At 43.0% G+C, this 17,632-nt stretch overlaps 1 protein-coding gene across 3 annotated transcripts in view; it reads left to right on the top strand.

The window, feature by feature from the left end:
- Positions 1-452: 452 nt before the first annotated feature.
- Positions 453-17,632, top strand: part of runx3 (RUNX family transcription factor 3) — a 46,681-nt gene continuing 29,501 nt past the window's right edge. For 2 of the 3 annotated variants that reach the window (XM_063908307.1, XM_063908308.1), the window contains exons 1-2: positions 453-664; positions 943-1,053. In XM_063908307.1, the coding sequence (XP_063764377.1) occupies positions 996-1,053 (58 nt within the window). In that variant the 5' untranslated portion in view covers positions 453-664; positions 943-995. The remainder of the gene's footprint in view (positions 665-942; positions 1,054-17,632) is intronic. The other variant, XM_063908306.1, reaches the window with a different exon arrangement.

Below are 17,632 nucleotides of genomic sequence, written 5' to 3' on the forward strand. Positions count from 1 at the left end.
CGAGAGCAAGGCGCTCCCGTGAAGCTGCCAGACTGACACTCTCCTGAAGCCACAGCCATCTCTCATTTTCTCTTTCTCTTCTCATTCACTGCTGTCCCTTCTCTCTCTTTTGAAATGCGTTTGGTTTAATACTTTTGCAGCTCTTCTGCAGTGGTTTCAGCGAGCCACAGTGCCTGGTTTGAACTCAAAAGAAAATAGAATGTTTCCAAAGCGTGGACGACCAATCAGAAGTGAGAATGGAGCCGGCGAGTCAGAGAAGGAGAAGCATGGAAAGTAAGAAACCGACGCAGAGAAACCAGAGAAAAAAAAGCAAATGCGATAGGAGTAGAAGGGAGGGAGGGTGAGAGGGGTGGGAGGGAGAGGCCCGGTGACCTCACTTGACATGTGACGTGGGCTCCTCCACTCACGGAGAGGAGTGTGTGTGTGTGGAGGATGGCGAGGAGGATGCAGATACACTGTGGCTTTTAGCCCTTTACTAGCATCGACGCTCCAGTCAGGCCACCACCACCGTGCAGGAGAAAGAAAAAGGCTCTGAAGCTCGCTGGCTAACCTCAGACCCTCAGCCCGCTGTGTGACACAGGACCACAAGCCCAGCCCTCGCCGCCGGCCCGCTTCCCACCACCCGAGCTCCATTCAGTAGGGCCTCCTCTCATCTCCAGCCCCGGTGAGTCCAAACCTGGACACACACACACTGTTTCTTTCTCTCAGTTTGGTCTCTTCCCTCCACTTCTGTCTCTCGGTCTCCCGGTGCTGCCGCCGCTGTAGCAGATGCTGCTGCTCTCTCTGCAGGCTTGTGGCTTGGGATTCCTGTGGTAGTCACAAACCCTAGATTCTTGGTTTCTCCGAGTTCCAGGAGTTTTGTCCTTCTCCGTTCTCCTTCCTCCTCCTCACTCTTCTCCCACTCTTTGTTTCTGATCTGTTTACTTTTTTTCTTCTCAAAAGGTCGGTGGAGATCGACTGAAGCGCAGGCTCCTCACCGTTCTGGCTTCTCTGTCATGGCATCAAACAGCATCTTTGACTCCTTCTCCAACTACAGCAGCAGTCTACTCAGAGGTGAGTGCTGATCCTCCCCTCTTCACCACCACCATCACCCCACCCCCCTCCTTTCAACCACCATCCCACCCTCTGTCCAGTTCTGAATGTGTAGCTTTGACAACTTGTTTCTTTTAACAAAAAATAAAATGTGTGAGGTGTGTGAATGCATATGTCTCTCTGTCCACTGAGGGAGGATCTGGTTTGCCCTCATCTCGTTGACTGATATGGCCCATAAATGCCTCTGCGCTCCAGTGTTTCTGTAGGCTTGATGAAGTAGCGCCATAATGGGATTTTCACCACAGACATTCATTATCAAGTGATGCTCGGCGCTCTCTCTCGCTGCGAGAAGACAAGCTCAGAGGCTCCATGTGACTGGGCCCTTTACTGGAACAGGGCAATACAATAAAAGAAAAAAAAACACAAACATATTAGGCTCTCTCTTTACTTCCAGGAGGTACTTTTGGTCTATGTGGTGAGGTGAGTGCACTATACTTGGCGACGTTAAACGCCAGCCTCAGTGAAGAAGCCATTTGTTGCCATGGTTATTTCAATCAGACAGCTTTTACTTGTGGAGCTCTTAAGCGTGGTGGAGAAGTAGACGGAGATTAAAACTTTGACAAGGTTTTAGCTAGAAGAGCGTGTTGACTTTTTCCCTGTAAGTGATGATAACATGAAGTAGTTGTGGAAGTTGTTAATCTGATGGCGTCCCGGGGATTCAGATATTCGCACTGTTCATCACACAACCACTAAGACAGCCACTGAAAGGCAGCAGGAAAAAAATGTCTCCTTCCCAATTAAGGCCTCGTTGTAGTTTAATTAGAGACAGCCACAGGAGAAGCACTACCAGCTCCTAATTGTTTGCAGAGTATATCTTAAAATCTCTGGAGCCTCACACACACACACACACACACACAGACGGACACACACATCTGCGTCTCACATGAGAACAACCCTCTGATATCCTCGGTGGAACCGCATTGACAGGGGATGATGTTCCAGTGTTCTCACAGCTTCTACAGACACTATGGCTTTTATAGTTTCCTCCTGACAAGGCTCAGGCCTTTCCTCGCTTTTTCTTTTCTAAAACCGCTGGATCTGCATCCCTTTATCTCTTCCCCGTTTACAGATCAGCGTGTCACCAACTCCAGGTTTCATGCATGCCGCTGGGGTGCCTGATTTTGATTTTCGAACCCTAGCAGAGCAGTGAGACACGATGTGAGACAGCAGGTCAGGAGGGGAAAAGAGAGACAAGCATTTAAAGCTGTAATCATCCATTGGAAATCATTAGTGAATATGCAATATCCTTTTACAATTCGCTCTGTCAGGAGACTGAAACCTAACTGCGGGAGAACAAAGGCCAAGAGTCATTAAATACGCCGGTTCAATCTGAAAGCATTTCAAATCGGGACTACCTCATGTAAGCAAAATACCCGAGCGGTTGGTTTAACAACTTGCATTACACAGGAAAAGCGTTTTGGCAAGTTCACTTTTTTTTATAAAACTCAAATCAAACTGAAATTAAGAGGAACGGCTACAGAAAATCTAAGACGCTGTTAAATGTCTGGCTCCCCTGAGCTGTGACTTTAATACTGTGTGACATTAAGCTTGTGGAAATAATGTATACATCTATTTAGACGTCAGGATACACTGCTGTTATCAACAGCTCAGTAAAAAAGGACACAAAAAGAAAACTGGTTTTAAAAAATAGATGTTTAACACCCTTTTTTATTCTTAAATCGTACAAACTTGTACTTTGTTATTAAAAATAGACACCGGCACTATCGCAAATATCAGGCCAGCACAAACACTTAGTGTGTGTTAGATTGGTAACTCTTTAACATTTCAGCGTATCTCACAGTGCAGACAGAGAACACATGTTAGCATGTGATGAGCAACATCAGATGCACTTAGCGTGAGAAGCGAGAAGACGCCTCACCTCAGAAACCTCAGTCCCCCGCTTAAGCTGAATGACACACACACACACACACACACACACACACACACACACACACACACACACACACACACACACACACACACACACACACACACACACACACACACACACACACACACACACACACACACACACACACACACACACACACACACACACACACACACACACACACACAGAATGCAAACAGGGCAGCTGTTGTTCTCATGGCGTCCAGTCCGTTATTGAGCATAATAAAAAAAAGAAAGCTAATAGTCCAACAGTTAGTTTGCACTTGGAGAAAAGAATAGAGAATGGGATGGAGAGCTTAGCGTCAACGAGGCGTTAATCTGACGTAGACTCACAGTACTGCTGCAGTTCCCTGATAATAACCACAATGAGGCTATACACCTGTTAGCTCGCACACAGCGGCACCACTACTTAACCAGAAAGCAGCGTTTTTGATCAACTTTGTTTTAAATAGTAGGGTCCAAAAAAAGCACCGGACTTGCCCCCTATGAAGCACAACTGAATAAACTACACAAAGTTTCGGACATATTGGCAATGCCTCAGGTGGGGTGCCTGATTTATAGTGGCTGTGATTGGATGGTGGGTCTCTGTCACCACATTTCCCTCCACTTGGATGCGCCTCTGTTTTCCCTGCAGACTGTTATACAGGGTCCGTTTTTTTGTGTTACGCTCTTGGGAGCCAGTTCCATTTGTGGCAGAGAAAAAGGCCCCGGGTTTATTAGGGTGGGAATATTTTTTATATGTTTGGCTTATTGCGTTGTATGAATGGAAGTGAGGGCTTGTGTGTGAGAATCGCGCCATGCCTCACCGCAGTTGTAGCGAGGTTATTCTGGAGGGTTTCGGGAGGTGGTCTGGTTTGTTCGACAAGTTTCTGGGAGGGAAAAAGCCTGACAGACACATGCACAGTATGTGACAGAGACACTTTAAATGCATCAAAATGAATCGCTCACAGGGGATAAAACTCGAGACGAACATCAAGATGCAAGCTTCTGAGAAATAAAAAGGCGCTATACAGTAGCTCAAAAAGAAAAAAAGGCTCTAAATGTGACAGACCACATGGCTGGTGATGGCTGGTGAATTCATAATAACAAAGTCATATGGTGAAGATTTTTCCTGTGCCTCTTAAATTAACATGCTTGATTGGAGCCCATTCCAAGCCCTGCAGTGAGTGTGAGGCCCCCCCGAGTGACGCCAAAACATAAAGAGTGGCTGAGCGGGCAGAAGTCAGTAACCAGATATTAAGAGTTTCAATATTTTATAAAGTGAAAGCAAATAATAGAAAACTCATGACAGCCACAGAGCAGGCGGAATCCTGTCTCCAATTTAGCCCAGTATAAAATCTATTTATAAAACTAATATTGGATAGAGGGAACGCTCTGGACTTGATTAAGGTTGTAAACGCTTTTGGAAGTACTTTTTTTATTTACTTTTTGGTACGTCTCGCCGTTTTAACCGTCTGTCAACACGACTTCATGGGGAACACTTTCAAGGGTTGCCAGCAACATGGCTTCCAGGTAGAACACGCAGAAGGGCGTGCTGATTATGTGGTCGACTAATCCCAGAACCTGCCTCCACCCTTGCATACTTTTGGCTCCAAACAACCAGGCTCGGCGTTGCGTTGGTCAAGGTTAAAGTCGCGCTAAGTGTAGTTGTAAATACAATTTTCTGGTGGTCGACAAACAACCACAGGGGCAAGATCATTTTCAGCCGATCTGATAATATGGATTTATGCTGTACAGGTTTCGCTAAACTGGGAGGAAAAAAGTGTTCTGAAAGGATGAGCGACTTCTTACAAGAAACACTCATGGGAAGGGGGCTTCTTGCTTCTGTAATTCCGCTGGAAAATAAACTGGAGGTGCGTCGGCTTTTGAAGCAGCATCCAGCGAGGAGCGAATGGGTTCTGAGCCTGGTGTCGGGCCAAGCAGGCAAGAAGAATATTCTGTGTGTCGGCCGCCTTTAACACAGTTCATCCAGAGTTAGTCTGCAGGTTTAACTCTGTAGAATGATTTTGTATGGCAGCTGGGAGAGCAGTGAACCCCGTATGCTGAACACTTTTTACTTAATCAACGTACTATAGTCCGAAGTAGAAGTAGAAAATAATTGGTATCAGGGACACAAATGTCCAAATGTGATTCACGTGATTTAAGAGGAATTTGTAAAGTCTAGACGGCCTGTTTTAACTGTCTGCCATAAAAAAGAAATCGAAACAGGAACTACATGGCAGGAAAATATGCAGACTTTGAAAAAGCTTGTGTAATTGAATAACGAGGTGGAAATGATCACAATATAAAGTTCCTTCTCTTGATTTTTTTAAAGTTATGCCTTAGCGGAGGAAGCTCGTCTAATTCTATGACTCATTTCTGTACGGTTCATTTGCTTCACTTGCGAGCTGATAATATTTCATATGCCCCCTGACGTTAAAAAGATTAAAGCCACATCAGTTATTAGACTCTTCATGAGGTCATCCGTCCTGCATGGTGGACGACTAAATGAAAGAAAAACCTTTCTCGCAATTTTCTGTTTCTTAATTTTGTTTTATACCTACGCCCTAAACCACAGGCCAGCCCCACAGCTTATTACATGGTAAGGCTGGGGTTGCAGAGAAAACACAAAGTATTATTGGAGGCTAATTTACGGATTATTAACCTACATTTATGCAGCCGTTGTGTGGAATTGGCTTGCAATTATCTGCAAAGCTGGGAAGAAGGTAAACAATTAAAAAGTGAAACCTGAAATAAAACATTTATGTCATCCCAGGTTTAGTTTGTTTTCAGTAACTCTGGCTACAATTAGAGAGCTGTGACCTGAGTTTGACTCAGATGAAGAAGCCTTATTGTTTGGACCCCTCCCTGTAGCGTTAAACAGATGTTGTCAACAACGTCCTTTCTGTTGCAGTGAGGAGCAGCAGAAGCAAAAAAAGCTGCTGGTGACTAAGCAGAACGGCGATTGCTGTGCACTTTTGTTTTTAACATTACAGATGCATTCTAAGCCACAAATGACTTTAATGGGCGGGCATGGGCCTGGTCGGCAGCACATGAAATGAGTCAAACTTATGGAGAACCCACATGTTCAGAAACATATCAGCAGAGATCTACTTTTTTTGCATAAGAAGGAACACAGAGGGTTTTATTTTATCATGTGTGAAAGTTTAGCAAAGATCTAAGGCCCAGAGGAACTCGTTCTGTCACCATCAAAGGATTAGAAGGAATGTTTTTCACAGACAAAATATCATTCCTCCAGACTGAATCTTCACGTCATTATGTGCAACTTTAATCTTCCCCAAAACATCCTTATAGCCTATCCCTTTTCCCATAAGCAATAAAGAAAAAAAAAAAACCTAATTACGGTGGAGGAAAAATGCAGATAATGATAGGATGCGAGAGGCTGCCGGCTATGAAATGTTTTCAGATTCTCTATTTTCCTCCATTTTCCCAGAATGATTTTTTTTTCTCTAGTTGTTTACATACAGTTAATTGTCATTGCTGCAATAAAACATGTTTTCGGGTTGCTTCTTCCCTCCCCTCAAACATAACTCTAACCACAGGGAGTTCATTTTTGTGGAGACAACATTTCAAAAATGGGATTTTTCTCTCAGCCTATTCATCGGGGGGTACGAATATCTGACTGTGCTCACTGCTTCAGTAATGGGCCACCTAATTGAGCTTTTCGAATCTGCAGAGGGATGCAAATTTGAACATGTTGACTAAAAGATGAGTGAAAAATTATATTTTGGGATACAAGCTTCCTTGCTCTCTTTCTGAGCGTTAGAGGAGAAAACTGATATCACTCTCAGTTAATAGAATAGAATAAAATAGATTGTCTTTATTGTCATTGTACAAAAAATACAAAGAGATTTTGTAGTGCAACCCTGTCACAGTGCGCAAACGCAAACAGACAAACAAAGGACCTACTATGTTTTTTGGGGTTCTCCTTTTCCTGTAGAGTGTTGTAGGTTTTTGTGCATGTAAATGGTCTGCAAAGGCTTAAAGTTCCCGCCAGAGGGAGTTTCTCTCCCACCCTCCCCCCTCCCCCTGCCTGAAACGCCTCCATTGGACTCCTTTGTCTACTTCTGTAACATAGTGACATCCCTCTGTAACACTTGCGCTTCTATTTGCTAGCGTTCCAACACATTGTACGTGATAGGCTAAGGGGTGCGACCGGTTGACCACAACAGAGTTGGTCAGCTAATCAATCAGAGCGGACTGGGCTCTGGTTTCAGACAGAGGGTGAAAAGAAGTGCTGCAGCACAGGCAGTATGAGAAAAATAAAGAGCTTTTTGAACATTAAAGCATTAAAGATTGAAATACAGGGGGAAAATCACGGCTTGCTTTGTTAAAAAGTCTTCCAGCCTGAAGAAGTCATAGTCCCACACACACAGCCCCTGTAAAACCAAAAGCTGGTTTACACTTCTACTGTCCAGAAAAAAGGAATATTTCCCAAAATTCATTAAAAAGGTCCATTCTTCCTCAGATGCCCAATTAAACATAGTCATATCCTGATTTAGCATTTACCAAATGATCTAATACCCCAGTATTGCAGCATGTTTTGCCCTGAAGTAAACTTCAGCAGGCTGTACTTTCTCTCCAGCTGCTCACTTCTGTATTGGCTCAGAAGGAAACACCATGCCAGGGATTCCCCTCAGCTGTGCACCAGAAGTGGCCCCTCCATCTCTCTTCTGCATAGTCTGTCTGCTGAGGTCACTCTGTCTGCTGCACACAGTTTTCTCACGGGTGCAGCCATCATGAGCACCAACACGAGAAAAATGTATGGTACAGGCGCACAGACTGCCGATTGCACACACACACACACACACACACACACACACACACACACACACACAGACACGTCTGAGTTTTTCCCCTGTGCTGAGTCAGAGATGAGATGTGACTGTCAACATGATGACCGTGACGTTTCCCCCCCCTTAAATGCTGTCTGACCTCACTGTAATAGCTGGTCAGGACTAACATATGGTCTGCCGATGCCTGAGTCCAGCAGAATTGCCCACACTGACTAAACAGAAATATCAGTGACTGCTTTCCAGATAAAATAAAAGAGTTGGAGTCTTCTGTTTATAAAAACTTTTCAACTGATTGTACTGAGGTTTGCTTGTAATGAAAAGGGTAAGAGTTTCTAACGAATTAACCATTTCCTTAGAGAAACAATGCTGTTGAATCCACATGAATGTTTGCTGTTGCATATGAATTGTAACAAAATAACAGTGTGAAGTTAAAGCATGAAGAAATCAGCATCCTTCAGCCATGTTAAAAAAGGGGAAATGACACTGAAACTAACTTAGTCCTCAATTTAAACAGGGAGACCTCTCAGCTCTCCACATAACAGCATGACAGCTAGCTGTGTTAACACTGCCAACCTGGCAAAGACAAGGTTGGTGTTAGAAGTGTCTGACAGACTTGAACACAACTTTTCCCCTTTAATCAGTGTGATGACATAAGAGGCAGACAGCGAGCCAGTCTTTCAGTCAGTGTAGAGTTTGATTAACCTAATCACCAGGCAGCCAGGCTCCAGGCTGCTGATTGGGTTTACAAACGCTCCTTGTCATCGTTGTGTCATTAGCTCGCCGTTAGCCGCGGCCGCCTTGACGTGGAGCAGCGACGTGCCGGGCCTAAACACAGCAATCAGGGGATTAGTGTGCAGTTACAGCAAAGCCTCAATGGACGCCTCAGGCTCTGAGTCAAGGAGGGGAAAGTCTTGCCTTCTTATGCTAGCTGCACGTGGCCAGGGTGCTAACTGTACATGGGCAACGCCACTACTGATTAGCAAGGGACCCGATGAGAGGAAACATTCAGTCACTTCGGACACACGGGTGGTTTCCCAGACTCCAATTAAGCCAAGTCCTTGAGTCAAGCAATGATTTGAATGGAGAGACTCCATTGAAAATAAGCTTTAGCCTCCAATTAGGTTTGCTTAATCTGGAGCTGGGACTCAAGCCCAAAGGCATCCCAGAAACAGAGCAGCACGCAGCACAGTGACTCTCTGCAGAAAGGCTCAGTGGAGTTTGGAAATAATGCATTTTCTCTTTGATTTAATTTGAAATGTATTGGAATGATTGACAATAATCACTAACTGTGCACAAGACTGGAACTATGCATTATGACAAATGTATGCGTCTCTCCTGAGCTTCTTGGCTCGCAGGCTGAGAGTTGCCACACCCTTGCTTCCTTACGATGTAAAGCTTCGAGGGCCAACCGAGTTCTTTCCAAGAGTTGTCTCAAGTCTGCAGAGGAAAGTGGCATGGACACTTGTCAGGAAACCAGCGCCGGGTTCCTGCTTCAATCTGGTCGGACTCTGCGGTGAGTCAGGCGGTGCTTGAACGGCTGAATCGCTCTGAAGAGGGGAGTACATGCAAATTCAATATTTGGGGGCTTTTTGAAGTTCATTTGCACTTGAATGAGAGTGACAGAACCTGGAATGACCCCTGTGGAAAAGAGTCTCTACACAATGATGAAAGAGATGAAAGGGACAAACACTGATGACAACAGTTGAAAAGTTGGAAGTGTGTACATGGTGTGGATTTGTGTGGGTTCCCATAAGGTTAGCTTGAATGTGTGTGTGGAATGGTTTAAATCAAGACAGCCGGGATGATTAATAAACGGTGTCTCCTTCAGACACTTTGAATATGAAAACACAATGCCGCTAAGAAGAATACAGTTGGCCCGTTGCCCGGTTGGTAGGGCCCTCTCTGCCTTGTGTTTTGTTGTTTTGTGTTCATGCCGTTCATTTTATACATTACATACCTCACCTTGTTCCTTCATATGCCAAAGAGAGAGGGACCTAGTTTTAAAAAATAAAAACATGTGGCTTTTGTTGCAGAGAGGAATGAACAACAGCATTCCATGTGCAACCACATCAAAGGTCCCCCTCGCCATGGGGCTAAATGAGGGCAGACTGTCCTGCTGGCCCCTCCTGACATGACTGCCACTAATTAACCAGAGATTCAAAAACTGACACTTCATCTTCATCACTTCTCCCTCACATATTCACTATCATCTGCACACTTTTTAAACTGCTTCTCGTTGGGCTCCAGAGAGAGGGGACAGCCACACAACAAGCACAAAGGGGCATTGTCTGCTGGTGAAAATGTGGTTTACAGGCTCTGCTATAATGGCTCAGTGGTTGCTGGAAGCCATGCGCACTTCCTAATATCCAACTCACATGCGATTTCATTTTGAGAAAAGACTGAGCTGTGGGGCTTTGCCTTTGTGTGAGAGGGACGCCTCACAACTTATTTTCTGAGCCCGTACCCCTCCTCTTCCTCCCCTCTCTCCCCCCCCTCTCCCCCTCTCTGGTGGCGCTACTATATTTGTGTGGGCTCTCTAGCGATGGGAGAGTAGACGCAGGCTGCGTTGCCAGTCAAACGTGTTCGGGGTCAGTCAGACTGAAAGGCTTCCAGCGCTGCGATCTGTCTCCTCTCCTCGCCAGTGGGAGCTGTTTGATCTGACAGAGAGACTCCATTAGAGACACAGGGAAGTTCAACTGCAGGGAGGTTGGATGGCTTCAGCAGTCAGAGTAGCAGCCCAGAGAGGAAAAGGTTTGCACACGCAGTCTGGTTGCAATCTTGGTGTCTCGCTGTGTATCTATAAATGTCACTGCGCATTACTTGTCCTTATACTAGGTGTGTGTGGTTGCACGTTGATGAGTGCACCAAAAGAACGGGGCTGATATATTTCGGGGCTCTGTTCGGTAAAGGGCTGATGACGCGGTGGATAATTATATCATAAAAGTGCGGCGCTGCTAAGCTGCAATGGCAGAGGGAGAGTGAGAGAGCTTGTTTGCAGAGGTTGTGAGAAGTAAGACGTCCTCTTAACACACATCATAGCTTTCCCTCAGTCTCCACTGGTGGTGATGACCTCATAAACCTGTGCCACAGTGCAACCTACTAGAAGCTGGTGTCAGGTCGGTGAAATGGTAGACAATGGTTTGATAAACATGCATCCATGGTTGAGCCACAGACCATCTCTACACTCCATACATTTTCTGTGGCTACAACTTTCACTAATCAGCACTGAACTCTGACAAATGACTTAATTCTACAAGACGTATTTATAAGTTATATTAAGGGATTAGTACTAGACTTTCATCATGCGCTTGCACAGTGTGATAGCTGTTAAAAAAGGAGTAGGGGGAGCGGGTTTGTGTGAGAGATTCGTCTCCTGATCTGTGTGTGGCAGCTGGGCTCTGGCAGGGCTCTGGCACCGGGGCTGCATGGCAGTTAAACTGTCAGTGGCAGGAACTGTAAATCTTTCTGCAGAAGGTGAATGCAGCACGACAGCGCCACAGGTGTGTGTGTGTGTGTGTGTGTGTGTGTGTGTGTGTGTGTGTGTGTGTGTGTGTGTGTGTGTGTGTGTGTGTGCTTAAAGTTTGTCACAAGGCTATGGTTGCTTGTGTGTATGTCTTTGTGTCTCAGCCATCCTGAGAGACAGTCTCCAAAGTTTTTGAGCTGGACACATTTGGCAGAGTGAGTCAGGATACTCTTGTGTGTGTATGTGTGTGTCTGTAAGGGGTGGGGGTGCTGTCACTTTGGCAATGCAACTGCACATATTGCAGCGATTACCACAGCGGAAAAATGTTTTTCTGCAACATGCAATTACTACAGATTACAGATTGCCGTCCTTGCATCAGAAGCTCTCGCTAGAAAAAAGGGAGAAACACAGCGTGTCTGTGTGTGTGTGTCTTGTGTGTGTGGATGTGGATGTGGATGTGGATGTGTGTGTGTGTGCTGTTACACACAAATAGACAGAGACAAAGAAAGATGAGAAATGATTATAGCTCACACTAAAAACCACAACTGAAAAAAAATGGGGGAGTTGACGTATTTATGGGACTCATTTAGATTAAAAAGTTATACTGACTCTTATGGGGTAAATAAAAGACCCTGGATAAAAAACACAATCTGTCCTTCAGTGAAAAGAATAAAGTAGAGCAGAGATCATTTCGTAGGCCTTTTGTCAATCATCATCAACATTATGAAAAATACACTAATGAAGGACACAATCCTAAACACCACAAATCATATCAGTTCTGGACTTTGTATTTTGTTCCAGGTTACAAATGACCCTAAATATCAAAAAGCTTCCTTCAGGTCACACTAAACAATATAGCCCAAAAGTGGTGCCCCGCAGCAAGGCAGGGCCCTATTTACAAACCCACCAGACCAAAGTGCTCCTATAATAGCACTGGGCCTTTTGGTGAGCTTACCATCCAATGCTACTTTTAGTGGGTTTCCAAAGAATAAACAGGCCCGGGGAACCACATCACAGGCTGCTGACTGTCATCGTTGGGTGAGTGTACCCGACGGATGATGTGAGGGCGGAGCGACCGTGACACCGGGGTTTACGGCAAGTTCCCCCCTGCCTAACGTGGGGGGGGTGTGCACCATTGAACTGCCACTGAAAGGGCATGGGAAGGGGGTGGGGGGGCTGACCACGTTCTACCTCTGAACGCTGATCGCAGTGAATCCATCAATGTCTCACTTTGCCTTTCATGACTTATTTGGGTATTGGAAACAAGAAAGGAGTGAGTTTGGATTTTTGAGTATTAAAAACAGAGATTTGTTTGGTTGGGCAATCAGATATGCACACACAAGCAAGATGCTGTAAGAAGTACTCAGATCTTTAAGTAAATCAACCCTACGCAAAGCATAAATACAAGTCTTTTGAAGTCAAGTTCTTAATTCCATTTGTTTCTTCAACGAACAATATGTATTTTTTTTCTCAACCGGAACAATAACATAGGATGGAGTTTGGTTGTTTTGATCATGCAGCGTGGGATTATGGGAGTTAGTCATTGCAGTCAGCTTCCCCCTTATTTATCTGGAGCTGAATTCTCCGCAGAGGTCACCTTTTCTCCAAAACAAAAAAGTCCTAGTGATAGAAATCAGTGAAAACTCGTAATAAAGAAGTTTATATTTAAAATTCATTGTTTTCTGATGCTCTTGGTGGACGACGGTCATCATGGAGGGCCTAATGTGTCCTCAGCTTGTTCCTCTGATAACCAAGATCCAAATGTTCCAAAGGATTTTAAAGTTAGATATTATCCATAAAGTTTGCCTACTCAAAAGAAACAGTTAGAGCACTAAATAAAGCAGTTTCATGTAGATGTCAGTGTTTCTGAATTCTGTTTAAGACTCAAATCTTTCTTAAAGCTAACAACCAAAAACATAGTTTACTAATGTGTATATTTTCTAGCTCTATCAGGTTTTTTTTGTTAATGTAAAATCCTAATCTGGAAAGCAACTAACAGCTTAAACTGTCAAATAAATGTGATGAGTAATAAAAGCAGTATTTCCTTTTGAAATGTTCTTTAACAGAAGTATAAAAAGGAACATAAAATGAAAATGGAGTTAACTGTACTTAATTACTTTCTTCCTCTGCTCTAGGGGATTGGAGAACATCACAGCAGTACCGCTACCAATCTCATCCCATAACGTATTCACTATGAAATGAATTGTTAGATAGACAAACAGATGCTTGGTATGTTTGCAAATGAATGCAGTCTTTAAGAAGTCCATTTACATTCAGCAGGCAGAAATAAAAATGCAGTTGGAGTCGTCCCCCAGCTGCCATTATGCTGCTCAATTGATTCAGAGAGCTTTTATAAGCCCTGGGCTCCGCTCTGCACCTTTTATCAAATGTAAGCAGAATATTAAAGATGCATGAGATGAATGTGCTCATTGTCTCCTCTGGTGACGGCTGCATCTCAACTCATCATTCTTACATAGTAATTAGCTGCTGCGACTGGAAATGATAACTAAAAAAAAGATAGGATAAAATGGATAAGATTTATTGTCTCCAAAGTAGTTTTGTTTTGAAAACATACAGTATCTGCCGTTAAAAAAAATAAAATAAACATAGTCCCTGCATACAGAACATAGTCTTGCACACACACCATGAAATGGAAATGTGACAATCCTCTTTATTATGTTTATGACCACCTTCAGGGAATTGGAATTGGGGCCTGACATGTATGAGTTATTTGATGTATAAAGCACTTCAAAGGGGAAATTATATAGGACAACTATCAACATTTGAATAAAAATAAAGTGCTTTAGTGACATTGAGAGCTAAAACAAGTTTGAATACACAAATGCATTCCAGTCATCATTAAAACTAACACAGACAGCCCGGGTTGAGAAAAAAATAACATACAAATTTATATGAGGAAAATTCTTCAATGTGTTTCCTATTTTCTTGTCTGAACATCAAAATGGCCAAAAATGACCACCAATTGTGATGTGCTGACACATTATGTAATCAAAATTTGAGAGAGAATCAGCCATCAGAGCAGCGAGAGCCCAAAACCCAAACAGTCTGTACCCACTCACTGTTGTTTAAAAGTTTCTCCATATACTTGTGTATATAAACACTCCAACGCTAGAATATGATTTGGCTTTGAGGGGACTGGCACAAATGGCTTTGGTGACTTACATCATGCTTGGATGTCTAATCACAGACACTCTTGTCATATCAAGGAGAAAAAAATCCATTTCATAGTGAGCTACGTCTCCAAAAAAAAAAAAAAAAAAGGAGGAGGGAAGGGTAAACAAGCCTGGCGTTCCACTGCCACCGCAGAATTCATCATTCATACAAAAAAATACCCCGAGACCCAAAGTAGAGCTAATTTAATCCGAGAGGAATAAAACTCCATTTCATAGAAGTTGTCCATTCAGAACACTCATATTTCCACTGAGCAGAAACCCCCGGCTGAAATTCGAGCAGACACTTTTTGGAAGGAATGCATTCGGTGGGTTGAGGGCCAAAGCTTGCCCTGTAATTTGTGAATGTACAGAAATGTGTGACCGCCACAGCTCCTCTAAAGATAGAAATCTTTGTCTTATGTCATCGCCCAACCTCAAACTATTTCTAATTGCCCCCATAGCCCCCTTTCCCAAATGAATAGCTACCCATCGAAAGGCTTATGTGTGCATGGCTGAAAATAGCCCGGGAGTTTACACAAGCTAATAGATCGTATTCAGCAAAAACAAATGATGAAAAACATTTCAAAAGGGAGCTCCACGTATTGTAGACTGTCCCTATCTTCAAAGTCAAGTTTAAGGGGCACTGAAAGTTGTGTGGGTGGCATTTAGAGACAGGTATACGTTTACACACCCCAAAGGCTTCCACTGGTTTCTCTTTTAATGGGTTTATACTCATTTTAGTATTTTCACTGTGACTCATTACAAATGAAACCCAAAGTAAATGGGGATTCCATTGATTTCAAACTCAGAGGACTTGCTTTTGTTGTCAGGACTCCAAGGAAGCATTACTTTAACTTTAACATTTAGAATCATTTGTCTTTATGGTGTTTTGATTGCACAATTTTTTTCTAATAACAGGGCAGCTTTTTTCTTATGAACTCCAGTTATGACTCAGGCCTTTTAGAGAGGGCTGAAGGCCAACCTCTCCAGTTTTCATAGAGCAACCATCAGTAAACAATGATGTGATATCTTGATTTATATCTGAAAGATCTATTTTCTTTTTAACCTTCGTTGGTAAGACTCCTTTATGCTGAGGCCCATTTGAGGTGTGTCCAGGGTTTCACATATCCTCCACGAGTCCTATCTTGATTTCAGGCTCAACCCACCCGGATCATTAAAAATCGTTCAGTGGCATGGCGGGCTCCGTCCCTCAATGGCTGTGCGGCTGAAACTAAAGAAACTGCAGGTTGAAATGCGGAGGTCTAAATGTGACAGGCGCCCGGAGCACACATTACGACTGAGGAGGGTATAGCTGGGGCTTGTGGTTACGTATTAATAATGAACTCGGGCAGGAGGACGACTAAAATATCACCGGCATTGTCATTGTCCCAGTAGAGCTGGACTCAAAATAGAGGCGGCATGATAGGTGATCTGATCAGAGGTGATTTTTTTTGCAGTAAGGACTGTGGGGACTTAAGCTGCTGCTGCTGCTGCTGCTGCTGCTGCTGCTGCTGCTGCTGCTTTATGCAGGGATTTGAGTTCAGCAGTGGACGAGGCTTGGGTGATTTGGGGTTTCCCTACATGTTCAAGTTAAAACACAATGGAAACACATGGGCAATGGGCCATAAAGTATTTCCCTGGCTTAAAAAAGGATAATTGCTGTTCTTACACTGAATTAACTCTGAATGGTAATGGCTTTATTATCTGAATTGTAGGTATAATTTCTAGTGACTAATATAGAGGGATTACTTTTTGAATGTCACTCCACCCCACTGAAACACTGTCCTACAGAATAACAAGCGACCGCAAACCAGGGAGAAAGAGGTGTGACAAGCTTAACATTTCTGTGACCCAGAAGAACCATTCAAAAATAGGTTTTAAATTGAAAATAAAACTACAGAAATAACAAAATTCTATGTTGAATTTGAATTTGATCGATAGAAGAAATGCAGTTTCTCAGATAATTCAATTTAGATTAATATAATTTAATATTTTTCTCGCAAGTGTTAGAGCATGCATTGACACACAGCCACTCAGTGTGAGGTTTGTGGCCCACTTTGATCTCACACAAACCGTTAATTCAAAAAATAAGCTTTAATATCCCAGAGTTTTTTGGACATTTGGGTTTTGTTTTTACTTTTGAAATATTCCATCTGCATCTCTCTCTGAGTCTGATTTAGTGTGATGGGGGAAATTAAGGGAAAATGTGAAGCCACTGCGATGACTCCTCACGCCAATTAAATGCACTTCATTTATTCTCATGCAAGTAAACAACTTCAAAACCGCCCCACGCACGCAGTGGCGCGCGCACACAAGGATAAGTTGCGCAGTTATTAAAATAAAACAACCGTTTTGATTGGATGCGTTTAAAAACGCAAATCCAAATTACTTGTTCATTACTTATTGTACTGTCAATTATCTGTTTGCAATAATGAATTTAAATCATTAGTTTTATTAATCATGTTTTATGGGAACTTGTATTATTTTAATCAAAACTGCCAGTAATATCAACAACAAAAAAATCACAAATTATGTCGTAAAAATGTAATACAAAAATGTTTACTATTATAATCAATAAATAACTGCCGGTGAACACTAACACAAACATGGTAAACTGGTATAAAGTGTTTTAAGCGAGATTTGAAAATATGCTTAAACATTTAAAGTAAAGACACGATCTAATTAATTGTCTAAATGTTATATTTCGAGAAGGAAATGTTAAATCAAATACATTATGTGGCTTCATTGAGTGATTATTAAACGAAAAAATGTGATTGTTTTAGAATATTTTAAATTCTTAACAATAAAAAGAGACTTTTGTGAGTCGGGCAAAAGCTCAAATGTATTCGCGAAAAAAATATATATCTGCAAACTTCTTTCAAAGACGTAAACAGCTCGCAAAGAGGGATTTTTATAACCGATTATGGCTTTAAATTAATTCACATTTCAGATATCTCAGAGCACTGATAAAGTTTCATTTCCCTGCACATGTGAAATGGGTGCCTCACACAGTCTGAGCTGACAGCGATTGAAAAGGCAAACGCGCCAACTAGTGTCAGAAAGCAGCATGGCGGAGGGCTCAGGGAGTGCCGTCACTTCATGTAACCCTCAGCATTTCAGCTTTCTAATGAGTTCAGCCTCTGGCACATTCACACACAGACACACACACAGACACACTCTCACAAACACACACACGT

The sequence above is a fragment of the Eleginops maclovinus genome, chromosome 19, assembly GCF_036324505.1.
Source record: "Eleginops maclovinus isolate JMC-PN-2008 ecotype Puerto Natales chromosome 19, JC_Emac_rtc_rv5, whole genome shotgun sequence".
Taxonomy (NCBI): Eukaryota; Metazoa; Chordata; class Actinopteri; order Perciformes; family Eleginopidae; genus Eleginops; species Eleginops maclovinus.